This window comes from Quercus robur, chromosome 10, assembly GCF_932294415.1.
Source record: "Quercus robur chromosome 10, dhQueRobu3.1, whole genome shotgun sequence".
NCBI classification, from domain to species: Eukaryota; Viridiplantae; Streptophyta; class Magnoliopsida; order Fagales; family Fagaceae; genus Quercus; species Quercus robur.
Window position 1 is genome coordinate 742,563 of NC_065543.1, and position 27,301 is coordinate 769,863.

General features: G+C 34.5%; 3 protein-coding genes across 4 annotated transcripts; 1 reads left to right on the forward strand and 2 right to left on the reverse strand.

Moving 5' to 3' along the window:
* LOC126703390 (inactive glucose-1-phosphate adenylyltransferase small subunit 2, chloroplastic) lies at nucleotides 1-3,664 on the reverse strand. The gene is given in 9 exon segments (XM_050402348.1): nucleotides 1-472; nucleotides 910-1,032; nucleotides 1,213-1,311; nucleotides 1,499-1,610; nucleotides 1,730-1,833; nucleotides 1,995-2,258; nucleotides 2,260-2,535; nucleotides 2,642-2,932; nucleotides 3,147-3,664. Coding segments are annotated over 9 exon segments (1,572 nt in total). The 5' UTR covers nucleotides 3,333-3,664; the 3' UTR covers nucleotides 1-355.
* A 1,503-nt stretch (nucleotides 3,665-5,167) lies between these two features.
* On the reverse strand, nucleotides 5,168-9,704 carry LOC126703218 (6,7-dimethyl-8-ribityllumazine synthase, chloroplastic). Its single transcript, XM_050402173.1, has 8 exons — nucleotides 9,436-9,704; nucleotides 9,212-9,342; nucleotides 9,006-9,101; nucleotides 7,598-7,693; nucleotides 7,327-7,405; nucleotides 5,959-6,005; nucleotides 5,798-5,857; nucleotides 5,168-5,550 (listed from the first exon to the last, which is right to left on the reverse strand). The coding sequence occupies exons 1-8, from the start codon at nucleotides 9,608-9,610 to the stop codon at nucleotides 5,512-5,514; spliced, it is 723 nt and encodes a 240-aa protein (XP_050258130.1). The 5' UTR covers nucleotides 9,611-9,704; the 3' UTR covers nucleotides 5,168-5,511.
* Nucleotides 9,705-15,540: 5,836 nt separating this feature from the next.
* On the forward strand, nucleotides 15,541-25,280 carry LOC126701368 (methionine--tRNA ligase, cytoplasmic). 2 transcript variants are annotated; one of them, XM_050399420.1, is made up of 18 exons: nucleotides 15,541-15,747; nucleotides 16,319-16,433; nucleotides 16,547-16,691; nucleotides 17,739-17,892; nucleotides 18,144-18,299; nucleotides 18,867-19,097; nucleotides 19,202-19,345; nucleotides 20,434-20,524; nucleotides 20,689-20,795; nucleotides 20,895-21,009; nucleotides 21,480-21,610; nucleotides 21,721-21,786; nucleotides 21,934-22,062; nucleotides 22,183-22,320; nucleotides 22,420-22,540; nucleotides 23,995-24,230; nucleotides 24,340-24,441; nucleotides 24,911-25,280. In XM_050399420.1, exons 2-18 carry the CDS (start codon nucleotides 16,334-16,336, stop codon nucleotides 25,139-25,141), a joined length of 2,397 nt encoding a protein of 798 aa, XP_050255377.1. In that variant the 5' UTR covers nucleotides 15,541-15,747; nucleotides 16,319-16,333; the 3' UTR covers nucleotides 25,142-25,280. The 2 variants fall into 2 exon arrangements, with proteins under 2 accessions (XP_050255377.1, XP_050255378.1); XM_050399421.1 differs by having other exon boundaries at nucleotides 15,542-15,747; nucleotides 16,322-16,433.
* Nucleotides 25,281-27,301: the final 2,021 nt, after the last annotated feature.

A 27,301-nucleotide genomic window follows, 5' to 3' on the forward strand; every position in this document is an offset into this window, starting at 1 on the left:
ATTTCTTTTCTCTTTTTATTGTTTACAATATATGGGGAGGAGGATTTGAATCAGATTCTCCTCATGTGAAATTTACAGAAGCAATGAAGGAATGTGAAATTTACAAATTACATAAAATAAAATATGTGAATGACTATGACTTTCTTTTCTTTTTTCAATAAATGGGGAGGGGTGATTCAGACCTAGGTTCTCTTTCATGAGACAACTGAGCAATGCCATTAAGCTCTTCCTTTGTTGTTGGCAATGCCTCTGGTAAACAATGCAATATACATTTGCTACTAAGCTACCAGGTCATTGTTCTCTTTTTTTTTGAGTGAAGAATCAAATTGGAAAAAATAAGTTTGACTCATAACTCTCATACAATGCTGCCATCTGGGATCACTGCACTACAAAGAACGACCACAATTCCACCACTGATGATGAAGCCATTAGCTTCATTGTTGCCTTCTTGTACATTGTCTTTGTTAATAATCTGCATCAAACCAATAGTAGGTCAAGAAATGCCTCTAATTTAGAACACATGATGCACAATGAATTGTGAAAAAGAGGAACCACATAAATTCAATTGCAGGTTGGAGGGACAAAGGCACAATTAGTATGGTGGTTTCTAGACAGAGCCATGAACACAAAAGATGTTTAACAGATAACTCTTTCACTCTTCTGTTCTTAAAAAATTTAATTATTCAATGCACGCATGCTGGGGATAACAATGCAAGTGCAAATATTAAAGAAAAATCTGTAAATGGATGACAAATAATATATTAATGAAGTTGTTTATCGCATTCATTCTAAGAATATGAATAAATTTCTTGACTGTTTAATTAGCTTTAGAATGAAAGATAGTAATGCTCATGAGCTTGATTCAATCTGCTCTTTAGAAGTATTGACTATCTCTTGTATTTTACGTACCAAAACATTTTTGCCAATTCTTGCATTCTTATCTACAATGGCTTTCCGTATTTGAGTATCTTCCCCAATTCCTATAGGAATGTCAATGCCCTTCTTGTTCATGCCACACTGAATATCTTCCATCTGTTGAGAACATACACTTGCACAATAAATTAGATTATTATTTATTAATGAGGATTTGGAAAGAAATTACTTGAAGTCTGTATGGGAAAAAGAGCTAAAACATTTCATTTTTGAGTTCTTTTCAACCCTCCAAAATATGTACAAAGTGATCTATCTATAAATGATTTAGATCTCTCTTACTTGATAGACATCAGAACCCATGATCACTGAATCCTCAATTACTGCCCCTTCTTGAATTTTTGCCCTCATACCAACTACCGTACCTTTGATCTTGCACCTCTACTCTTAGAAAGGTCAAAAATATATTAGAAACAGCAGAGTAAAACAACCTTTACAACTAAGAAAACATTTGCATGATGTGAATGTTTCCTTGTTTTATGTATATGTAATTGTTTCATACTTTGTAACTGATTACCATCAAAATTTACTATCAAAACTTAAAGAGGCAAATAAAGCAGTTCCTTACATTGAGAATGCAACCACCTCCGATGATACTATCTGTTATGACAGCATCAGTTATAAGAGTTGAAGGCAGACACCTTGGCAAAGTGTACATAGGAGACTCTTTATCAAAGAAACTGCTATGAAAGGATGAAGTTTGTGTTAGTAGGTGAGGTGTCCAAGTTAGGCAAAGCATTCACTAAAGTGATGAACTGCCATTATACTTTCAGCCTTTCCCGGTATTAAAGTTACTGACTTAAATCCTATGTTTGCTTTCTTTGTGCTTTCCATATTTGCTTGGTAGAATGCTTCAATGCTCCTCATGTCCTCCCAATATTCATTAAAGATAAAACCGTGTACCTAAACCTCACAAAGGAGGAGAATCTTATCACTGATTGCAACTGTAAAGAGAAACAATTGCTACAACATATTTGAATGGGAAAAGAAAAAAATGAGAGAGAGCACTTTCATATTTGGAAAGAAAAGCAACAAAGAGGAAGGGCATGCACAGTAAGTCTGACCTTCATTCCTTTGGATATTGCACCTGGTATTACTTCACTTGCAAAGTCATTTGCCTTGGGAAAATGTTCTCTTAGGAGCTTTACTACTGTATCTTTGTTAATGAGATATATTCCCATACTTGAATAACAATAAGCAATATCATTGCATTTTCTTGAGGTTTCCTCCTGAATTTCAGATTTGAATCTCCTCATAAAATTCCCAGAATAATTATAAAACCAAAATTTAAAATTTAAACATAGGAGAGCTTGAGTAGAGAGTGAGAGAACTTACAGAAACAAAACTGATTGGCTTACTCTCCGACTTCAATCTAAACTCTAGAACTTGATTTTCAGAATTCACGGTCAGAAAGCCAAAACCTGGGTCTTGATCTCTCGAAGCCCCCAATGCTGCAATAGTTATGTCAGCCTTGCTGTTTCGATGAGCCTCAATGATTTTCTGGTAGTCCATTTTGTAGAGGTGGTGACCAGGAAGGATCAGAAACTCAGACACTGGATACTCTTCCATTACCCACAAGCATCTTCTAACAGCATCTGCAGCTCCCTAACATTGAGTTCATAGAATCATGAATAGCCAAAAAAACATAAATTTATGCATACATGTATTATGAAGTTAAATCTTTGTAATTGAGAAATGTATGCATTTAAACCTGAAACCAGCCTTCATATTCAGGGCTCTGATAAGCAGCAATTACTTCGACAAGGCCTTCTCTCCCAAGGCCTAATCCAGAATAAGCCCTGGAAAGGTGGGAATTGAGAGAAGTTGAGTTGCATTGTGTAAGAGCATATATCTTGTTTATGTTACTATTAATGCAGTTGCTAACAACCACATCAACAAGTCTGTAATTTGCTGCTATAGGAATAGCCCCTTCCGATCTTCTTTTAGTCAACGGGTAAAGCCTTGACTCCGATCCATCTCCAAACACAATTGCTGCTACACCCTGACAACAATTAAATCACAAATATAAATCACAAATACTTGGTGCCACTCTTCAAGAACCGTGCCAAGGAATACGGGTTAAACAGATTACAACTAATGCCTAGAAAAACAAATAAAATAACAATTGTCATGATGAATTTATATGATTATGCATGAAAAAAGGAAAAAAAAAAAAAAGAACAATAGGAAAATCATTCGAAGATTTTTAGTGACACCTCATTAGCTGGCTGGAACAGTGAAAAGGGGTATTGAGATTCATGTGAATTGGTTATGAACAATCTTGGAGGAAGAGTAGGATGAAACTTTGATGAGCGTTTTTGACATGTTCTTGTTAATCCAGTAATGGCACCATTTGTTTGAGGATTTACAGGGGTGGGAAGAGAGAGCTGCAATATCACCATCACAACTCACAAGATAGAGCAATAGAAAGCTATGATATCTATGATATTATATGCAACTTTTGTTGTAACAAAAGTTATGTGCCTCTTCTCTCCTCTCTACTTCAATTGAGATTTAATAGAGAGAATAAGAAGGGAATATTTTGCTTTCTTCTTCCTCATGGCTATTGCAGAGAAATCTTTCAATGCATGTCTAGTGTCTAGGATCTAATTTCCGACCGAATACTGTGGTACTTAATTAACATTTCTTTTTAAAGATAAGCATGCATAAATAAATCCATAAACATGAAGCTTTGGCCCCTTGGCCAGCATAAATCTTGTTGAAGATCTTTGTTTTGAGTTGTGTTATGTTTAACTTTGATTCTAAGCTTCTTATTGCTTTTTTTTTTCTTTATACTTTTGCAATTCCTTCACTTTGTTCGTGAATATGTAAAGAGAATCATGGTTAGTATATGTCCTAGAACTAGAAGACAAAATACCAGGTTCCATATAGAAGGCCACTTGGAATGGACCACTTTACCCTCACACACGTCTAATACTACAAACTAGGGTATTAGAAACCAGGTGAAAGAGATTGCTTTAATCACATCAGACAATGTCAATAATATTAACATTATTACTCATGAAACACGTGAATGTGTCATACTAAAATGGCTTTTGGTCATTTTGGGGTGGTTGAGGAGTAGAAGAGAAGGGGATTTTGGTCAAAATAAATAGTGAAGTAGTCACTACACTAGTCAGGTCAGGGTCTGTCACCAAATATTGGAATAGAGTACTGTCGAAGGAAGGTAGGCATTATTGTCTTAGCTTTTGGGTCTCAAAGCTTGTTTACCTCCACTCTCCTCTCTCATATTATTCAATTACAAATAAATAAAATTGGTTTCAATAAACAGTATACACACATGTATATATATAATTTTACGAAATTATCTTTACAGTTACAGTTACAGTTACAGTTACAGTTACAGGTATGTGGTGTGGGATCCACATCTTATGCTTCGTAGAACAGGTACACAAACAAAATACTTTTGTGGAGGAGAGACAGAAAAGAAAGCCGCAACTGCAAGATTTCCTTTGTCCTGTAAGTAACTTTTGATTTTGATGTTGGTTATTTGGGAAGTAAGTTAAGTAGTATCTTAAGGTAGGCATTAATGTCCCCCAGCTTTTGAGCTTTATTGTGTCTAGTGTCTACGTACTTGAATAGTATATAACCATATATATCTTATGATCTATTTTATCATGCCATAGCCTCATATTCTTAACATCAAATTAGATCCAAGGTAATAGATTATGCATTATTATTGATCTATATTATCTATTTTTAGGATACCTAAGTTACATGATCACAAAGAAAATACTAGTTACAAGCATTACCATTTTACCAAGCCCTATGAACTACAAGAAAAAGTCCTAAGGAACTAAATTACAATAATCTCAAATGATCTGTATGTAAAACTGATCTAATCATCTCGATTCTTGGTTTACGCGATTAAACAATCGAATTGCGGTTCTCATCAATATTGGTACAACTTTTGGTATTCTTTTATAACCAAACCAATTCAAGTTTGACCCACCAAAGACACATGAAACATTGTCCAAGCTTATGAGCAGAAACTCATAAAATGGCTTTGGACAAAAAAATGCAAAAGGCAAATGCCATGGTTTAACTATGACATCAAGCAAAATAATCGATGAAAACCACAAATACATCTGCAATATTTGTAGTTAAATTGGATTAAAGAGCATTAGCCACCACACCATCCAGGTGGAACGGTAATATGCATTTGCTTTTTACTGAGAATTGTTGCTTAATGGTTTGCACTTTGCACTTGAAAAAAAAAAAAAAAAATCACTAGCATATGTTATTCAAAATGTCCAATCATATAGAACAACAAGGGAGCATAGTACAAAGATACTTCTCAATTCTCATTCTTCACATAAATATTCAAGAACCTTGCTCCTATTGTGTCTACGTAGCTTCAGCACTAAACTTTTTCAAGGGGAAGCAAAGCAATCAACAAATAACCCATTATTCTTTGGAATGATATGACGACCATTTGGAATTTCCTGAGAATTCTCAAGATAAAGATATTCTGATAGTTGTCAGATGAAACTGCAAGCCACAGAAAAAGAGAAAATCTGGCACAACATGGATGATGTCCAACGGCAGCTTAAATATCTCTTACTTCAGATGGTGCTCAAACAAAGATGCCATCTCAATCTGTAGGAGGAACAAGATTAATTAATCAACATGAAAACTTTGATAATTTTCATGTTAGCTAATATCACACAATTTCATTTATAGACCTAGAGTAATAAAGAAACAAAGCAAGGGAAAAGCAAGAGAGAAAGATGAGTGATAAAAAAAATATAATACCACAAAAAAAATTATTAGCAATAAATTAGACATAACACAACAACACAACTTCCTTTCATTTTCTTGTAAGATAGCTTTAACATCAACTTACAGCGGTCAAAGCAGTCTCAGAACCCTTATTGCCAGATTTACCGCCAGCACGATTTAATGCCTACAATAATTGTAAAAGGCAACATTTAAATATCCCATCTCATCTAGTGAACACAAAAAAAAGGGGGGGGGAGACCACGATAGAAAGTTTTAACAAATTACCTGGTCCATGTTATCGCAAGTCAGTACACCAAATATGCATGGAACTCCTATAAAGTCAAATAGGTAATGCTTCAGTCTATTGTTAGGAGGCAAATATAATCAGGTAGTTACAACAATAGGGGAGGGGGGATTTGAACCCTGATTCTCCTTATAAACAGGCTACACCACTAAACTACAAGACTTTTGGTCAAGGCAAGTATAAGCTCATTAAATAGATAGCAGGAATAGAATGACAGTAGGGACAAGTTCATTGATTTAATAGCAAATCTGCATATTTTCTCAACAAATTGTTAATATGCATTCCCATAAATTGATGTGTAGGTTGCTCAACAACATACTAAATAGAAAACAGACAGAAAATTGATGTATAATTACACCTTGCCTTCAGCAATAATAAGTGAATAATCAACTGCAATCACACTCAGTTGACTGACTAACTTTAGAGTTTAGACTACAGATATTTTTATCTAAATAACATAACAAAAGTATGTGCACATACATACGTTTGAAATTTTAAAAAGTCATACAAAGTTGGGAACTTCTGACACATTCCAAAGTTATTTAACTCTTAATAGAAAAATATAAAGAGTAAACTTTATAAAGGTAAAATAAACTTCCACAATTGAATAACTTAAAAGAGAATAGTCTAATGAAGTGAAAATTTGTTTCTCAGCCAACCCAATCGATTAGGATTTTGCAGTCTTTAGATGATAAGTAAATTTGATTAGGGGCACACCAGGGAGATTTTCTATCTTTTCTCTACAATAACATTTAGAACAATCGCATATTTGAGGCTAAAGATGGATCAAAAAACGAGCTAGAAGCTAGGCTAATTTGCACCTTGTTTGATTAGTCCTTTGTGTGGGGTCTCACAGATAGTAACACTCATAGATTTCATAGATTCATTTCATTTTTGTTCATAAGTTTTGTAATTCTTTTTGGTTATGGAGTGCTCATCATGGTAAGCATGCATAACCTATTTCATAAATAAATCTTATACTTATAAAAATATATATATAACATTTAGAACAAATTCTTTCTTTCCTATGTTAACAGTAAACAAAGACAAATTTTCAAGCCCAGTATTGTATATTCAAGTAGACAAAAGAGACAAAAGGCTCTATATGTAAAGTCTATTTCCAACATGAAAAATAATATGCACCCTGTGGGTCTCAAACAGCCCTCCATCCTATTCATATGGTTGGGGGAAGTAACATTTGAGCAAGAGCTTATTAGAACAAGCACATTATTTCCAAAATATGGCTATAATTTATAAGCAAGATGAATGCAATAATTGAATCATAGTTATTTTATTTTCATGTATGGCTATTAAATGAAATCAATTCATCAACTAATGGAAAGACCAACCTGAATTTAAACCTGCTGAAAGTACTCCAGATGCTGCTGAGTTAACAACAACATCATAGTGGGATGTGTCACCTCTAATCTAATCACAACAGAAATGGTTCATAGATTTAGGCACCAGTTACGAGCATGTCCTCAACAAAGCAAGTTAAAGAATACTCTCATGAAGAAATTTTTTTTTTTTTTTTTGGATAAGTAAAACTTTAGAAATCTCATGAAGAAATATTATATCTCATCAAAATATATTAACCGGTATAATGAAAAGAAATCATACCACAGCTCCAATACATAAAATTGCATGATATTTTTGGGACTTCCCTAGCCTTTCTGCAGCAACGCCAATTTCGAAACTACCAGGAACCCATACAACCTGATGGATACAGTGAAGAAAATAATCATGCCTTGTCAAAGTTTGTTCATGCAAAGTCAAAACTGTAGACCAAGCTAACAATCACAGGGCATAAAATCCCTGTAAGCTTTGAAGCATTTATATACAAAGCCAACAAAAAATGATCATAAGTAATCAATTAGGTGAGAAATGTCCCCAAATAATAATATCATCAAATGAGTCTAAATTGTGCAAAGCTAAGATATGGTACAAGAGATTTTCACTTTTTTTTCTTTAGAAGTTATCTAACTTTAGTGTTTTAGGAAGAGCAAAGATGATCCATGTGTTTAGGATTGAAACCAACAAAAAGGAAATGCTTTTGCATCTGTTGCTAAGCTCTCAAGTAGAGATTCAGCTTACAAAGTAAAATGAATTAAAGTATCATGATCAGCAATGCTTCAGAACCTTGAATTTGAAATAGACTATGACTGAAAGGTTTGCAGACAAGCACAAGTACTTACCCATATGCATGAAATTGTGTGGGTCACTGATATAACAAAACGGTTTAAAACAAAATATTCCTTGACAAAGATTAACAGTTATAACTAGAATGTGACTGTTATGTTGATCTTTGTTTTTCATCTATGAAAAAGGAGGGGGAAGGGGGGGGGGGGGGGGGTGGGGGATTTTGCCAACATCAATAACTATTATATCATGGAAATTAACCCCTTGATAACTTTAATTTTTTCTCAGATAAACCAGTGATAAAAATTAAAGAAATAAAACTTGTCCAAAAATAAAACTTCAAGAAAGTAACAATTACAAACATGACCCCAGGCTGCACAGACAGAGTAGCACCATACAAGTTACAATCAAAACTGCTGACTTCAGAACATAAACTAGCTAAACCACAACACGAACTCATCAACTAAATAACCAATAATCAAAACTAGTAATTAGAGTACATTTAAAAAAAAAAATTGGTAAGTTATACATGTACCCAAAGGGTCTTAATTGTTGGATAGACAACCTCACCTTCCACCTAACACTTACAAGGGGAGAAGGTGTCAATTGAGCTACAGCTCATTGGCTACTAAAAAGAGTAAATATTGACACCCCATTTACAACATAACAGCTAAGTCAGAATCGAATTACAAATATGACCGTATTAATATAAAAAGATCCCACATTTGGCCACAGAAATACAAGACATTACATAGAAAGGCAATTTTCCACAGATAATGCAGTAACTAACGAGTAATAACCACATCATTGGATCGACACAAAGAGATTATCAATTAAAAAAGTTGGTTACACAGGTAGAAGAGAAGAAATGAAATGAGAAATGACATACATCAATGTTGTCTTCCAGAACGGAGTAATGATTGAAAGTAGACAAAGCTCCCTCTAACAGCCGCTTAGTGATAATCTCATTAAACCGCGCCACAACCTTCAAATAATCAAAATACTCTCTATTATATATATATGTTATGTTTCATTCAAACAAGCAAAAATTTGTAACATTAATTTGACATGAGTGAGTGGAGAGTGGAAAGTGACCACAGCAAAGCGAAGAGCTTGAGTATTGGTGACAGAACCCATCAAATTCCTCACGACAGCAGTTTGTGCAAACGACGACAACCGATCCTTCTTCTTCTCACTCTCAACAACGGCATTAAAACCATTCCTTCCTAACCAAAAAGATAAAAAATATAGAACTGTGAAATAGTGGGTATCAGGGAATGAATGAATGAATTGAAATGAAACGAAGAAGGTAGCCTCACCTGCATGCGAAGAAGAAAAGGAGAGAGGCTTTGAGTTTGAGTTGCGATTAAGGTGTAGTGGGATGGTAGTACTCGAACTCGTAGTATTATTTTGAAGATGGTGCGTTGGTGCGAGACGCGATTGGTAGAGAGGAAGAAAGCAGTGGGTGGAAGCAAACGACGCTGCCATTTTCATCAAACACTTTGTTCTGAGCTAGAATACAAAAATCAGTAGTCAACTCAGAAGAACAGCAGAGCAGATCTATAACACCATAACTAGAGAGCTCTTCTATTTTTTGGGTAAGGATTAATTTAGAGCATTTATTATAATTTGGGATTATTACATTTTTCAATCACAAAAAAATCTAGGGGTGTGATGAGTATCATGTGTGGAGAAATAATTTTTCATCACACCCCTAGATGTTTTTGTGTTAAAAAAATGTAGTAATTTCAATTTATAATAAATTAAAATTATTTACATTTACCAAAAAATAGAAGAGTCACTCACGCACGTGCTCAGAGGCTAGTTAATATTTATGCATTTTAAACTACTAATATGACCAAAAGTGTCATGAGAGTCACTCCAAAAAATGAACACTGATATAGCATTGAAAACATATGTTCCTATGTAGATTTATGGAACAAATTCTTACTAAGAAAAACTAAAATTTATGGAATAAATGTTTCATCTTACTACCAAAAAAAAAAAAAGTATTACGTCCACAATATTTTCACAACAAATCATAGGTAGGTCTTAGGATTTGTTATAGAAATATTGTAAACACAGCATTTTTGGAAGAAAAATATGTACAGCATGACTCATAACTCCAGCCATAACTTCTTTGTGCTTGAGATTTCCGTTCCAATAGACATAGACATAGAACAATTGAAAGACTTAACAGCTGCCAATATAAACAATCGATTAGCAGAAACAAACATATGACATAATCATTATCATTAATATGTAGTTTACTATAATTCCAATGACACTCTTTTATTAAAAAAAGAAAAAAAAAATCATTTGAAGATAACTTTTTATTCACCTTTACATGAGACTGACTTTATGTGCCATTTTTTATTGGCATGTACCCAAGGCTAGAAACTAAATTTGTAAGAGGAATATCTAAACACGAATGAATTTCTCTTTTGTTGAAATAGTATCATAATTTCTGGCATTTTTCATTAAGAGCGGATCATTTCTATTCAATTTGAAAACGCTACATGGAAAAGAACCAATAACACATCAACATAAAAACAAATACGTAATAGTTAAATCAAGTTCTGCATTTCTAACCTTTGTATGCATTTCTCCGTCGATTCCTGTTGCATATTTTCAAAGATTTAGTTTTCATTTATAAATGAAGTTGAATTGATGAAAGTAACTTAGGAAAAATCCAAACAATGGGAAATGTGCAATTCAGGGGATCTTAGGAATTGCTCACCATCATCGTGGGCTCTGGTTGAAAAGGCAATAGTTGAAGAAAATTCTTTAAAATTGTTTGATGGAAGGATAGATTGGTGAGTCACCAGCCCTATAATTCATTCTAATTTTTCTCTAGAGTAATGGAGTAACATGTGCAAGGTGAAAACTAAATCTAAAATAGGAGTGGAATGGGATTATTTGGAATTGAAAAATGAGTAAAAGTGGGGGAGATATAGATATAAAAGTAGTAACTGATCCCAGGAGATTTTGATTTAGTGGGAAGTTAGTGGGATGGACGGATGGTTGTGTATGGTGTTTGAAGAGTGGGAGTCAGTTATTCAAGGAGCAAATAGTTTGTAAATTTATATATATATATATATATATATTGCTAAAATTTAGGAGTTTTTAAATTATTAATTTTACATGTCTAACCCTATTATTTAAGCTTTACAAACTGGTCAATTTGAGGGTATGGTGGGTATCAAAATTGAGGAATCCAAACAGTGGAAACCCCTTAAATAATAGTATAGATATAAACAAACAAATGGAATGCTGATATGGTTATTTTGCCTTTTGGGTTTGCATACATTGTCATGTCTAGTACAACGTTGTTGTTTTGGGACAATTATGGTTGGGAATAGTATGTACTACTCATTTGGTAGAAATTAGTGGAATTATAAATATGCACATTCGTATATATGTTGATGACATAATTCATATATTTTGATTTGAAATTTGTGGAACAGATTTGGTATTAAGTTTAGAGCATTATGCCATTTAAGATGTGTATTGCATGTTCCGATTAAGACAAATTAAAAGAAAATTTCAAGGATTTTTGGGTTAAACTTAATGGTCACTTTAATAATAAAAAAATGTTAACCAAAAAATTCCATCACATATTAAAAATGGGGGCTAAAATACTATTCAAATGTTTTAATGTATTTTGCACCTAATTAAGAATGCTTCATTGAATGTAAAATCATTTTAATGGATGGGATGTCAACAAAATATAAATTATCACTACGCATCTTGACGCAATGATTACTCCACGAGTATAAGTGTATAACTGCTTGTGAGAGGTGAGGGGGCAAAGATCGGGGTTTAAGTTTTTAGAAAAGAGTTTTACACAAATATACACTTAGATTAAGTTAGAGAATAATTTCTATCTTATATAAAAAAAAAATATAAATTAAATTTGATAAGAACTTGGTGTAAACTCTTTAGTTTACATCCTCTAATAAAGACATATCCTATTCGACCCTCTAAATGTAGAAGCTAAGGCTTTTGAGGAAGGTGTTAGTTTTGCATGGATGTGGGGATCTACGACAGTAGTTTTGAATAAGATTATAGCTAAAGCTGTCCAAGGGGCCGGTGACCCACCAGTGACTATTGCACCCATTATTAAGGGGATCCAACAAAAACTGCAAGAGTTCAGAACGGTACAAGTCTGCCACGTAAAACAATAGGGAAACAAAGCAGCACATATCTTGGCTCAACATGCCAAGGGTATTGATAACTATGTAATTTAAATAAAGGAAAATCTTGGTATGCTTGAGGCTACTTTAGTTCAAGATGCCATGTATTTATTTTCTTCTTAATGAAAGTTACAATATATATATATTGTAACTGTTTCTCAAAAAAAAAAAAAAAAAAAAATCTTATCACATAGGATAACATTTCAAATAAACATTACATTTCAGGTTTTAAGTAAAAGACCGATATGGCAATTTCTTATTGGATGATGTAAAACATACACATCATCCTTACCAAATTCAAACTCTTATTAATATTGCCTCTATTTTTGATTTTGACACATTTGGAAATCTCGAAACAGCATAGATGTCCTAATTTTTTTTTAGATTTTGACACATTTGGAAATCTCTAAACAACATAGATCTCTAAAAAACTTATTACTCAGAAAAAGTATCTCAACTTAGGTACAAAATACCATAATAAGGTGAACAAATAGATGGAATATATCCTTCTCAAAAAAAAAAAAAATAGATGGAATATATTATATAATTTTGGTAGGTGTTTTTTTCCCAATTACTTTTTTAATGAGCCTTTAAGGTCTTACTTATATTTCTTAATTTAGACACAAAATAACGTAAATAAGGTATATAAAATTAGAGGAATTGATGGTGCGCATTTAATGACATATCCTCAGTTATTTTCACTGTCATTTATTATTGATGCGTAATATTTGACATGTCCAAAACATCTTAAATCTGATCACATGTTGTAGAAGAAGCTAACAAAATACCAAAACTAGGTTAAGCTTAACTAATGTGGGTTTCAGTTACCTCAACTGGTAAAATCTCTGATGGCTGTATAAGAGATCTGGGATTCAATCCCCATCTACACCAAAAACTAATTGATGTCTTGGTCTAATGATAAAGAACTATTATTAGGAGCGAACGCCATAAATTAAAACTCTAGAAAAAAGGGTTAGGCTTAACTATAAATAATATTAGATTAAATTAGAATAGATTGTTTATTATAAATTATATGTTTATATACACATACTTGTATAGACTTGGGACAAAAAATAATTAATTTCATCTCCACATAGCATCCTAATACCATTGAGGCATTGAGAAACCTACTTAAATCACGATCTATTAGTAAGAAGAATGCATAAATAGTTGATGACCACTCTGCCAACCAAAATTAGATATTAAATGAGCACTCATCACACTTTAAAAGCAACCATTACTTTGGTTCATTTGGTCTAGTTGGTCCACTTCAGTCCGTCTCGGTCCATTCAAAGTTCTTTCCTTAATTGTTTTTACTTCTTCTTCTTCTTCTTCTTCTTCTTCTTCTTTTTTTAAATTTATTTTTTTCTTTTTTTAATCTTTTCAATGTTGTCATAAGTTCTAAACCATTGTAACAGAAACTTGCTTCCTTTCCTGCTGGCTGTGAAATATAGTTCCTTCACATAATCTTGCATTCATCGTATCTGGTCTAAGAATATTAAAATGCTCATAACCTAATAGACCTCTCCAGTGGTGCCATGTCCAAGCTGATTTGAGCTGTTGGAGCTGAATGTATAAACATCAAACATGTTAAAAATTAAAGAATTCCATTCTCAAATGTAAATAATCTCTACTTGCCTCAAGTTTTGGAAGATCTTGAGGATTCAAATTACACGCTGTAATTAAGGACATGAAGGACAAATGGACAATGGAGGGATTAGAATGCTGATACAGCCATACAGGTGTGGCAACAATAGCAATAATTGGCTGGTTAGGAATGTCACAGTTATTGAATAGTTGGGGTTTTACTCCTTGTAGCATCCACGGGCACTGCCACAGTTTGAAGTGCCCAAATTTGGTTGATGAGTAGAAGTTAAAAAGTCTAATAACATTGATAATAATGAAGGAATCTAGAAGTTGGACGTTTGACATGGTCTTACATGAAAATTATGCTACACGGTGGAAAATGCATAATGGAAAATTATGCCACGGCGGGGGAGGTAAATTGTTAATCAAAAGAAGTCAAAAAGTCTGAAAACATTGATACATTAAGAAATCTAAGTGGCTATGTGAAAAACAATCATTAGATATCAAGTGGAATGAAAGTCTAATGTTCAGCTATGAGTATTGAATTTTATGTTCCACTAGATATGAGTGTTCAATTTTCTTTGTTATCATAAACTTGATTACTTTATTATGAAAAAAAATTACGTATTTACGTGTAGCAAATTGCAATTCCTAACAGATAAAATGTAACAGGGGATTTTTATTTTGTCCAATGAACCTAGCACATCTCATCACTTGTGTGTGGTGACGGTGAGCACTAGAGGCAACTAATTATTAACACAACTTTATACTTATATAGGCAATAGATACGCCAAAATGAAAGTGACAGCATTAGAGGCATTCCCATTATTGATAGGTTCATTATTTAAAAAAAAAAAAAAAAAAAAAAAAAAAAAAAAAAAAAAACTATTGGGTGAAAATTCAACTAATACATCTCCAAATAATTTTCTTTATTAGTAATTTACACATGCACTTGGTTGGTCTTATAACCCACAGTTTCACCCTCCATTTTACACTTTTTTTAAAAAAAAAAAAAAAATAGTGATTACACATGTACCCATGATCTTAAATCCACAATCACACCCTTTACCTTTCTTTTATAAAAGTAGTGTTTCACTCACCATACAAACAATCGTGGCAAAGTAGAGCACATTACAGGTATAATAAAATTATTATTAAAAAAAAAATCCAAAATAGGTCACCCATATTTATCTCTAAAAAGAAATGCAGCACTCCTTAATTGATTTCAATTGCTTTTACTCCCTTTAATCATAATTAGGCTTAAGTAAAAATAATATTAGATTAAATTAGATTAGATTGTAGATTATAAATTATATGTTTATATACACATACTTATATAGACTTGGGACAAAAAAATGGATTAATTTAATCTCCACATAGCATCCTAATACCATTGGGGCATTGAGAAACCTACTTAAATCACGATCTATTAGTAAGAAGAATGCATAAATAGTTGATTACCACTCTCCCAACCAAAATTAGATATTAAATGAGCACTCATCACACTTCAAAAAAAAAAAAAAAAAATTTCTTAAGACTTTAATTGGATTGGCCCCCTTTCCAAAGCCTTAACCCCCTTCCCAAACCCCCCAGCCGCCCAAACCAAAAATATTGAAAGCCCAATCCAACATTTCAACTTAACCTAATTCAGGAAAAAGGAAAAAGAGGAAACTTTAAAACAAGATATAGAGAAAGTCGAGAGAGAGAGAGAGAGAGAGAGAGTAGAGAAGATAGTGACTCCGTCAACCACGTCGCCGCCGCCGCCATCGGCCACCCATACGAGTCTCACACCAGCTGATCAACCCATTGCGGCAGTGACTGACCCATCCCGCATCTCATCTGCTTCAAGTATTTTTTTTTCTCTCCTTCAACTTCAAAGCCTAACATTGATTTTCATATTTAATTTGAATATGTGAATCTGTGTTTTTTCTCTCTCCACTCCTTAATGTTTGTGAATCTTTGATTGTGGGTTCTTTTTTTTTTTTTTGGCTGAGGGTGATTGTGAATTAAGTTTGAATATGTGAATCTGTGTTATGTAATTGTGTTTGGAGTCTCTGTGTTATTTGTTTTTGCAGCTGCTGAGTGTTTGAGATTGTGAGTGTGTTAGATAGATTCATAGTAGTGGGTTAATAGTGTGTTAGATATAATCAATATTGTTATTTTGGTATATGCATCTTCCTATTTCATTCACTAGGTCTAGGTCTTCTATGATTCTGCAACCACAAAGTTTGCACTGCGTTATGATTTTGTTTTGCGTTTTCTTTTGGGTATTTAATGGGTGTTATTGCAAGTGTGATGATGAATGTGTGTATTTTGGTGATTTGGGGTTCGGCTAAGAATGAAAATACCAATACAAATATAGCTCTCCTTGAAAAATAAATAAATAAGCTGACTCTGTGAAGATTGAATTAAAAAAAAGCAGGCAATTGTAAAAATGGCGGCGAAGGTTCCTATTAAGGGTAAACGGAACATCCTCATTACCAGCGCCTTGCCTTATGTCAACAACGTCCCTCATCTTGGAAACATCATCGGTTGTACGTATCTCTCAATAATTATAATATTCCTTTCCATTACTATTAGCAAGCATGTAGGGAACAAAACAAAGCAAACCCAATTTTCCTTTTATCTGTATTTGGTGTGTTGGCAGGTGTGCTTAGTGCTGATGTGTTTGCTCGCTATTGCCGACTCCGAGGCTACAATGCCTTATACATATGTGGAACTGATGAGTACGGGACAGCCACGGAGACTAAAGCTCTGGAAGAGAACTCCACCCCTAAGCAGATTTGCGACAAGTAACTTTTCTTAATCTTCCCTTCTTTTTCTAGTTTAACTTCTCAGTCAATATTGTTTCTCTCACTTACTACTATTCTTTTAATATACTAAATCCAAATGTACCCATTTTAAAGCATTCAATTCTCTTGGGACATATTAAAGGCTTGTTTGGTTGTGTTGTTTAAACAACAGTTTTCATTGTTTAAACAACACAACACGTATCTGTGCGAGATTGTGAGATAGATAGAGAAAATGAAAAGACACCACGGTCTGTTTGGTTCATGTTTTTAAAACCAGTATTTTGTTTTTAAATAAATAATAATTAAAAAAAAAAAGAGAGAACAGTTAAAAACACGTTACTGAACTTCTACTTGTCGTCTAGAAACTGTTTTAAAAACTACTTTATGAAAACACACAACCAAACAGCCCAAAAATGTACTTTTCTTGGTTGCTAAGTGAACTTTGCAATGAATATGGTGATCAAATTATTATGGGATCATTTGTAACTCCATTTATGCTTTAGGCTCAGGCGATGTGAAACTTGTCCTCAGTTTTAGTCCCTGAAGATCAGAAGAAAAATAAAAATATAAAGGAGAGATCGGTAGAAAATGAGGTTCAATATGTTTTCTGGAACTTTCTCAAACACAGCGACTGCATATGTTAGCATGATTGAGATTTCATGGCCCCACACTCATCTTCATAACCTTGTCCAAGACTCCAATTGAGTTTTAAGAGAAAAAATGACCATGATTATTATAAGTTGATTCTGTTTGACTTGATCATGCTATACTGGGCTTAGTAGCTTGAGTAATATTTGGGCTTACTTTTCTGGAGTTTTTCTACTTTCTTTATTCAATGTATGATGTTGAATTTCAATTTGTTTGCTGATACTTTTCAATATACTAAGTTACTTATTATTGGATAAAGTGGTATGTTTCCCTTAGCTATTCCTTGTCTTTAATGTTTTTCATTTTTTTTCTTCTTCTTTCAATGCTTTTATGGATGTTTTAAAATAATATACTCCTCAAGCTATTCATCAGTCCATCTTATGTGTTCTGCATTTACAGATACCATGCTATTCATAAGGAAGTCTATGACTGGTTCAATATAAGTTTTGATAAATTTGGGCGTACCTCAACCCCAGAACAGACGGAAATTTGCCAAGCGATTTTTAAGAAAATTTTGGAGAACAATTGGCTTTCTGAGAATTCAATGCAGCAAGTATGAGTTATTTTCTTGTTAATACTTGGTGTGATTCTATACATGATAACATTCGTGACCACTCTATTCTTTTATGCAAGAAAAAGAAAAAGAAGACTTCTCTATTCTTGTTTAGTTGTCCAATTATTGGATATTGTTTCTGGTGTCTCCTTTTTGTTCTACAGCTTTTTTATTGTGGTCAATTATAGGCTTTAATGGTGATAAATGTATTTAACCTCTTGTTACTAACACTTTATTCATGCCATATTCAGCTTTACTGCAATACATGCAAAAGGTTCTTAGCTGACCGGCTTGTGGAGGGTACTTGCCCAAAAGAAGGGTGCAATTACCAGTCTGCCCGAGGAGATCAATGTGAAAATTGTGGCAGTCTTTTGAATCCGACAGAATTAAAAGATCCTAGGTGCAAGGTAAAAAACTTACTTCTAATATTGAGGTCTCTATTTTGTATTATCAAATTCTAAATGAGGAACCTGATTGTATGAAATATTATCCATGTTGCGCATTCAGCTTTTAAAATATGTAGTTTGTCCAAAAAAGACAATTTATCTCAGACATTTGATTGTTTCTCTTTCAAATGAATAAATTTTTCATCCTCTGATCCTTCTGGTTATTACCGTTTTGAAGCTATAAACAAAATTTAAATCATTGTGAAACAAGGACGTTTTTCTGCAAGCCAATTATATTGCAAGAAAACTAGTGCTTAGTAATCATTTTCCTGACTAACTTATGAATTTCTAGTCAGAAAACTTACTTTAGGGTTTAATTGAGTCCTGATTGGTTTCTTGGGCCTAGCTCTTTTTGGGGCCTGTTTCAGAGCCCTCAGCATCATATTTTTGTTCCATGATTTTCTGAGAAGAAGAAAAACTAAAAAAAAAAAATAAAGAAAGCTACTCTCAGTAGATGTATGATATTATGCCATTTTGTTTTATTTATACATTTTGTATAGTTGATCCATGAGCTTTGTGTGCTAACAGGTCTGTCAGACGACACCACACATTCGTGACACAAACCACTTGTTTCTTGAACTCCCCTTGCTGAAGGACAAATTGGAAGAATACATCAACAAAATGTCGGTGGCTGGATCTTGGAGCCAGAATGCTATTCAAACAACAAATGCCTGGCTTAAAGAAGGGTTGAAATCACGATGTATTACCAGGGATCTGAAGTGGGGGGTTCCAGTTCCACTTGAGAGATTTAGTGATAAGGTTATTAGTTGTTGATATACGAACATGCTGAATTCATGCTGGCCTGTTAAAATTTTATCTCAAATTTTGGCAAATTGACCCTTTTTTTTACTTGTGGTGGATAGGTTTTCTATGTCTGGTTTGATGCGCCTATCGGATATGTTTCTATTACTGCTTGCCACACACCTGAGTGGGAGAAGTGGTGGAAGAATCCTGAAGATGTAGAGTTGTATCAGTTTATGGGCAAGGACAATGTGCCCTTCCACACTGTAAGTGATTTTTTGTTAAAATTTTCTGATAACTCTAAGAAGAGGGCAAGATACTAACTCAAAGTACTAAGATTAGTTAGAATGTTAGATTTTGTTTTTTTGTCAGATATATGCTTATCAATGTTTTTCCCCCCAGCTGAGAAACTGAAGTTCAATTATTTTTTAAAGAAATCTTCTTACGGCCACACATCTATGTTATTCTTTTCCATGTTTTCAGTTTTAGCCAGCTACTTCTAATTTTTCTTTGTCTTTTTGGTTAGATATTTCCAGAAATGTACGTAGTCTTTGCATCTTGTAAATAACATACAATTTGTTATTGCATCTTAATGTTTTTAAAAGTTTACAGTAACCATTGTATCTTTTAGATAACAATAACATACAAGAGTTATTGCATATAATTTTAGAACCTTGTGGCAGTCACTAAGTTGGTATGTTTTCTTGTAAATCTTGTCTCACCCTTATGAGGATTTATATCTTGTATCATTGTGCTAGTAACTTGTTGACTCGTAATTTTAGTGTAACCACACGACCAATTTTCTTTGTTAAAATCCTCTACGCTTTCCAAATATTGATTGCTATCGACTTAAGTTAGATGACATGACACTCGAATCTAAATTGCTATTAAATCAAATCTAAAGAGATGAGACTTTGTGAAGTTATTGTACTAATGGTTAAAATAAAAACTGTTGTTTTGTCATTGGCAATGTTAATGCAAGTTCAATAGCATGGAGCAGCGGAGTTTTATTAGTTCACCTAATTGGTCTCATAGATACTGCATGCAAGACTTGTGAAATTTTTGGCTTCAGAATTTAGGTTATTTATTAATTATTTCTTATGAACTGTACATAAGGTGGCAACTTGTGGCTCCCCTCATGAAGTGGGGGTCACTAGTTCGAATCTTCCCTTTGGGGTATAAAAAAAACCTTAAGTTGTAGTGGTAGATGTTTTGAGCTTAGTAAATGTTTGGTTGTCCTTTTTTTCCATCATTGTCATGGAGACTTATGGTTTGGCTTGGACCTCATGGTTGTGGGGATTGCTTTTTTTCTTCCCCCACACCCTTTTTTACTGTTACTATATTCTTGTTTTAGGTGATGTTTCCATCTACACTTCTTGGAACTGGTGAAAATTGGACTTTAATGAAGACTATCAGTGTCACTGAATACTTGAATTATGAAGCAGGTTAGCCAACTATTTCATAGCAGTTTAGCTGATGTGCAATGGTGGTAAATTTATCGGTCATTTAGATGGATGATTGATCAATTACCTTCTCTTTTACATAACAATGGTGTTTCTCATTCAAACATCTTGAACTAGATGAATTTTCATTTGGATGGTTTCTGTAGGAAAGTTTTCTAAGAGTAAAGGTATTGGAGTCTTTGGCAATGATGCAAAAGATACAAACATTCCAGTAGAAGTATGGAGATATTACTTACTAACTAATAGGCCTGAGGTAAGCAGCATATATTTATTACTTTTTTTTTTTAATAAGAATTAATGCTGGGTTCTACTAATTGCTTTCTGGATTGATGAATGGGTTTGTGTAAACTAGGTGTCAGACACATTATTTACATGGGCCGACTTGCAAGCAAAATTAAACAACGAGTTGCTAAATAACTTGGGCAACTTTATAAATCGAGTTTTGAGTTTCATTGTTAAACCTCCAGGTTGGTTGGCTGTGTACCTTAAGTTCCTTAAAGTTTTGTGGTTCAGCTAGTTTTTTATTTGATTCTCCTGATTGTGGTACGTACTTATAATATTTCTGGATTGTCGTTATAGTACAGAACACAAATTATAGAAGTGGCACATTTTAATTAGTGCCTCCCTGAATTAGAACCATTCTCAATGCCTATTGCATATACGTGTACTAATGGCCTTCTGGCTTAGTGGCATGTCTACCTTTTTGGCAGTATAATGTTTGGGGTTCAGTCTTTAGTAACTTTACCTATTAAAAAAACCCTATTTTTGCAAGGCATTTATATTTTAGAGAGTTCAAAATGGTGCCAATAGTCCATCTTACATTATGCCAAGACCTTTAATATTTATGAAATTCCAAATGGTTTTGCCATTTTTATTATAATGGGCTTGTCTGGTATGAAGAGAAATTGCAAGTGCATAACCGAGTTTCTTTTTACAGGTCAAGGATATGGTTCCATTATTCCTCAGCCTTCAGATGCTGACCCAGATCCATTGCAACATGAGCCAACTAGGAAATTGGTTGGTAGCATTGTTGACTATGTGGGGCAATATGTAGAAGCCATGGAAAAGGTGATTGAAATACTGGCTAGTATACTGTCATGCAACCAGAAGCTGCCCCATGCCCACTTTCTCTAATTGCTTTTGCATAATAATGACATTCTTATTTGCATTTTGTATAGGTTAAACTAAAGCAAGGGCTTAAAATTGCAATGAGCATTTCTAGTGAAGGGAATGGATATCTACAAGTAAGTCTAGAACATTTTTGTTTGTACTGATTTGGATGTTTGTTTAATATGTTCTTTTATGAGGATGTTGGCTGGAAATTGCCCTTTGGCTGCCCATGAAACAAAATCTCTCTCCTAAGGTGTACTTTGCTCATGATTGCTATGTAGGAAAGCCGATTCTGGAAGCTTTACAATGATGATCGACCTTCTTGCTCTCTTGTCATAAGAACTTCGGCTGGGCTAGTATATCTTCTCGCATGTTTGTTAGAACCTTTTATGCCATCTTTTTCACTTGAGGTAATTTAACCTACCAGTAGATCTCTCTGAGGCACTTAGGGTAATGCCAGTATTCTTTATCGCGAGTTAGCTAATATGGTTGCGCTGCTAACAATATTTGTATTGTTGGTTGTGTTGAAGGTACTTAAGCAGCTTAATTTGCCTCCTGATACTCCAATTTTGCTTGAAAAAGGAGATATTGATAGGGTAAGCCGACCTTGGGAGATCCTACCTGCTGGTCACAAAATTGGGACACCAGAGCCATTGTTTAAGGAACTGGTATAACTCTCCTACTTCTATGTTTTGTTTTGTGAATTGTGATGGAGATTTTGTGGGCTTTGTCTCGTAGTTACTAATTTAGCAAAAACAAATGTTCAGAAAGATGAAGAAGTAGAATTCTTCAGAGAGAAGTTTGCAGGAAGCCAAGCTGATAGGATTGTGAGGGCAGAAGCTGAAGCAGAGAAGATAGCGGAGAAACTGAAGAAAACAAAAGTTTCAGGTTGAATTTTATTGATATTATATTTATTTACTCACTTCTAGTGTTTGCCAACTCAATTGCTACACGTTGCATGGTTGGGTGTCATTGATGTGCTATATTTCTAGGGGTGTCAAATGGGTGGGTATGGGATGGGCATAATTGGGTTGGGCATATAAAACCCATTTACCCATTAAAACTCATTTAACTAATTGCTTCTAACCCAAATTCGACCCAACCCAATTATTATGGGTAAACCCCAATTTGCCCAATTACCCAATTATCAAAATTACCAAAATGCCATTAAATTGAGAACTTCAACACCTTCTTGGATTCTCTTTTCCACTCTCTCTAGACTCCATTCTTGGTATTAAAAAATTCCACATAAGCACATCCACATCATCAATTATATTAAAAATCCAAATAAAAAAATATTTTCTTTTCTTTTCTATTTTCTCTCACTTTCTTGGCAACCAAACAGTGCAACAAATACAAAGAAATGTTATTTCAACCTCAAAACTTTCACTGTGAATCCAAAAATCAAAAGAAATAGTATACCTTGTTTTTTCTCGAGAAATGAAATTACATTGGAAAATAGAATTAACCTGAATCGCTTCCCAAATGGCATAACCGTAGGGGCGAATAACCATGGTGCCATGCACAGGGACCATAGTCAGCGAGCTCAGCGTTGGCAATGACATCCAGGTACCAAGCGTTGAAGTCCTGTGACCAAGGCGTGTTGACTCGGTCTCTGTCTGGGTTGACTCGGCTCTTCGCGTTGCTATCAACTCGTTGCTCCTCACTCACCGTCTCTGCAGCCGCAGTTCCCTGAGCCGACGAGAATCGAGCAGCGAACAGCGGCGGCGGCAGCTGCTGAGACTAAAACCGGTGGCTTCGACTCCATCGTAGAAACACCGGAGATTGCTGCCGGAGAGAATTTGACGAAGAAGAGTGAGGGAAAATGAAAACCCAAACACTGAAACGTGAGGGTTTTTTTTTTTAATGGGAAGGGTTGGGTTGAATTTGGGTATATTGTTTTTGGGTTAAATGGGGCTTAATGGGTTTTTAGTGAAAACCCAATAATCACTGGGTCTAATTGGGTTGATGCCCATTTAACCCAACTAATAATTGGGTGGGTTTGGGTTCAATTAGAGTGGGTGGGTTTGGGTAGACAAATGGGTTTGGGCTTATTTTGCCACCCCTATATATTTCCAACCAATAAGTTCATAAAAGCACTAATTAATTTATCTTTTATTCTTCTATAATTAGGTTCTTCACAGGTCTTCTCTGTTCAAATGCTAACTATTTTGTTTTGATGATAAGTGTGGCTTGCACATTTTGCTTGACAAGTTGATATTACAGGAGTACTATGATTAGTGTGTCTTTTCATACCTCTCATTATACTTCTTGATTAATCATAGGCACTACTAATTTGTTAGTAGTAGTTGCTTAATATGGTGAGGCATTGTATGGAACAGATAGCAGTGGAAAAAAGCAACGGCCTGTAAAACCTGCAACTGAATCCAAAGCTAAGGCGAATGCTGAGACAGAAATTTCAATTACAAGACTTGACATCCGTGTTGGCCTTATTACGAGTGTTCAGAAGCATCCTGATGCTGATTCCCTCTATGTGGAAGAGATTGATGTGGGAGAAGGACAGACCCGCACTGTTGTTAGTGGACTTGTGAAGTATATACCTCTTGAAGAAATGCAGGTTTTTGTTCACTTCCCTTACAGATCATAATTTTGGAATGTATTTATTTTATTTTTTCTTGATAATTCATCTGCAAGTCTAGTAGTTCACACATATGATTCTTTGGCAGAATCGAAAGGTGTGTGTTCTTTGCAACCTGAAGCCAGCAACCATGCGGGGTATAAAATCACAAGCAATGGTTCTTGCTGCTTCGGACAGTGACCACACCAAGGTTAGCAAACCCATGAAACCTTTCCATTAGGGTCTGCATCTTATCTGATTTTATGTGTAAACCATTTTTGGAAGTGATGATACCCTTCATCATCCCTTGAAGATATAGTTTGGTGTTACTGATTTAGAAAAAAAAAAGAAAGCAATACAGATTGCTAACACGAAGATAGCAACCACATATATTGTTCATCTAATAGCTTTAAAAAATGGCTTAATGGTCATGAGTATATAATTTTGGTAGAGATTGTTGTGATGGTGGGTAATGACACATTTTTGTCGCAAAAATGGCTGCATCATTTGTTGCGTGGTGTTAAGATGTTTCAGAAAATGGTTTTATGATACCCATTAAAGCCCATGGTTGATTTTGAATAAGTTTCACTTTGAAAAAAATTTCTGGCTTTGTCATTGCTTGTTTAAGTCTGGATCATCAAACATGAAAGCTAATGAGATTTTTAATAAAAAAAATTCAGGTTGAATTGGTTGATCCACCTAAATCTGCTACTGTTGGAGAAAGAGTTACATTTCCTGGATTCAGTGGTGAGCCTGATGATATCCTGAACCCAAAGAAGAAAGTCTGGGAAACATTGCAAGTGGATCTGAACACTAACACGGAACTAGTGGCCTCATACAAAGATATTCCATTCACCACATCTGCTGGTGTTTGCACAGTTTCATCTATTGCCAGTGGGTCAATCAGATAGTTAGGTCTCTTGTTCAAAATTTTTTTTTTTTTGAGTTGTTCAATTATTGAAAACAAAAAAGCATCCCCCTAGATTTTGATACGTAATTTTATGTTATTCTTCATGATGGTATAAAAAACCTAATTGTAGGAGTACCTTATCTTCATGTTGTTACTAGTTATTTTGGAAAATAGTAGTGATCATAAGTTGGTGTTTTTTTTTTTTTTTTTTTGGAAATAAAAATTTAATTAAAAAAATTAACAAAATACACAAAGAAAAAAGGGTAGGGCAAATACTTGGAAGACGGATATGAGAATAGCTCGGACACCTTACACTCTTAAGCCCATCGGCCTTCTTGGATCATTTTTATCAGAACTGGCAGTTGAATCCTTAAATCGGTAAATCGTACAATTTTTTTGGTTCGTATGAAAGAATATTGGATTTGCAAAAAAGGAAAAAAAAAACCAATTAAATCATAGAAAATCAGCAATTTTTTAGAAAATTATCAAACCGAACAATTTCATTCGAGTCATCTAGTTTTATTATTATATTTTCCTTCAATTTTTGACATTTATTTGCGGAGTTTTTAATTTAATTTTTTTTTTTAACTTGAAATAAAGTAACAAAGAACTCAATTGCCCTAACTCTTGGTCATTTTTATATATAAACACACATTAAATTCTATAAATAAATAAATTTTCTGAAAATAATATTCTATTAGTTTTAATCTTTGTTATATACATATTTATGTTTAAATTGAATTCCAAGTTTATGTATACTTAAAAATAATTTAATTATTAAATCCATTCTCCTCTGGTAGGAGCTCTCTCCCTCGTAAAGTACGAGAACCTCCCTCCCTTAGTCTAACTAAGGGTATTGCTTTCTTTCTTTCTGATTATTTCTCGGCCGGTTCACTTACAGCAGACTATGTTTACTATCATGGCTGAGGATGTTATTGAGGGTTTGGAGAATATGTGATTAACAGTGGATGAAGAAGATGTAATTGCAATCCCTGATGAAGAACGAGTGGCAGAGATAGAGAGTTGCACTCTGAGTCTAGTTGGGAAGTTCCTCACATGCAAGCCGTTCAATAAGAGAGCGGCAAAAAACACTATTCGGAGAGCGTGGGGGATAGACAAGGGACTGCAGATAGTGGATGTGGGATCAAACCTTTTCCAATTCAAATTCCAAACTGAATTTGATATGGAACGAATCCTTAAGGGAGGGCCATGGACGTTTGATAACCAGTTAACTCATGTTGAAAAGGTGGCAGGAGGGGATGAGTGCTAGTAATGTAAAAATTGAGCATGCATCCCTATGGGTTCAGATTTGGGGGGCGCCGTTTGATATGTCGTCCCCACAAGTTGCAGCAGTAGTGGGTGGTAAATTGGGAATTCTGGAAGAAGTTGAGAAAAGGCGAAAACATGACGATCAAAACTATTTCATGAGGGTTAGGGTAGCATTGCCAATATCGAAACCATTGAGGAGAGGGAGTTATCTAGCTGGGTCAGAGGGTGAAAGAGTGTGGGTTACTTTCAAGTATGAACGACTCCCGTTGTTTTGCCATTTTGCAGCAGGGAAGAAAGAAGGTCCGGTGCAATTCCAATATGGGGAATGAATGTAAGCAGCCGGTGGCCGCCATAGGTCACCACAACGAAAAACTACTCCAAGTGATTCGGATGAAGGCAGTGCTGGACTGGAGCAACATGAGAAAGCTAACGGAGATCCGTCGTATAAGGTGGACGAAACGGTGGCGGAGGAAGATCACAACCAAAACCCTAACGGAGACCATGTAAGTGAAAAAGGAAGTAGCGTGAATCAAGGGTTTGTTCCGGATATTCAGCAAAGTAATTCCGAAACGGTTGGTAATGAGGTTATTAGAATGGAAAGTGGAGTTATGGCATATACAGGAATAGTGGGACAGGTTTCAAACTTGAAGGGATGTGCTGACTCAGACAAATTGAAAATTGATGAGATAATTGATAGTGGAGTTGATGGGCTTAGTAGTAGGCCCAAATCAAAATGGACCCGGTTAGTGCGTATGGAAGTTGGGCCAGTTGCAAGTGAAGGAAATAATTATAAAGAGAAGTTGGGGAAACATAAGACCATGCATTGCACAGAGGAAGATAAACACGATATCTGGGATGCGCCTGGTTTGAAGCAGCAAAAGGTGGATGGGAA

What these genes read in the sequence shown, in the direction of transcription:
- LOC126703218 (XM_050402173.1), bottom strand. Translation starts at nt 9,610, where the DNA reads ATGAAAATGGCAGCGTCGTTTGCTTCCACCCACTGCTTTCTTCCTCTC. An exon ending in AAGCTCTTCGCTTTGCTGTG is followed by an intron (nt 9,102 to 9,211) that starts GTCACTTTCCAC and finishes GATTATTTGAAG; the next exon opens with GTTGTGGCGCGGTTTAATGA. An exon ending in CTTGCGATAACATGGACCAG is followed by an intron (nt 5,858 to 5,958) that starts GTAATTTGTTAA and finishes CAATTATTGTAG; the next exon opens with GCATTAAATCGTGCTGGCGG.
- LOC126701368 (XM_050399420.1), top strand. Translation starts at nt 16,334, where the DNA reads ATGGCGGCGAAGGTTCCTATTAAGGGTAAACGGAACATCCTCATTACC. An exon ending in TTTCATTGTTAAACCTCCAG is followed by an intron (nt 21,010 to 21,479) that starts GTTGGTTGGCTG and finishes TTCTTTTTACAG; the next exon opens with GTCAAGGATATGGTTCCATT. An exon ending in AAGGGAATGGATATCTACAA is followed by an intron (nt 21,787 to 21,933) that starts GTAAGTCTAGAA and finishes ATTGCTATGTAG; the next exon opens with GAAAGCCGATTCTGGAAGCT.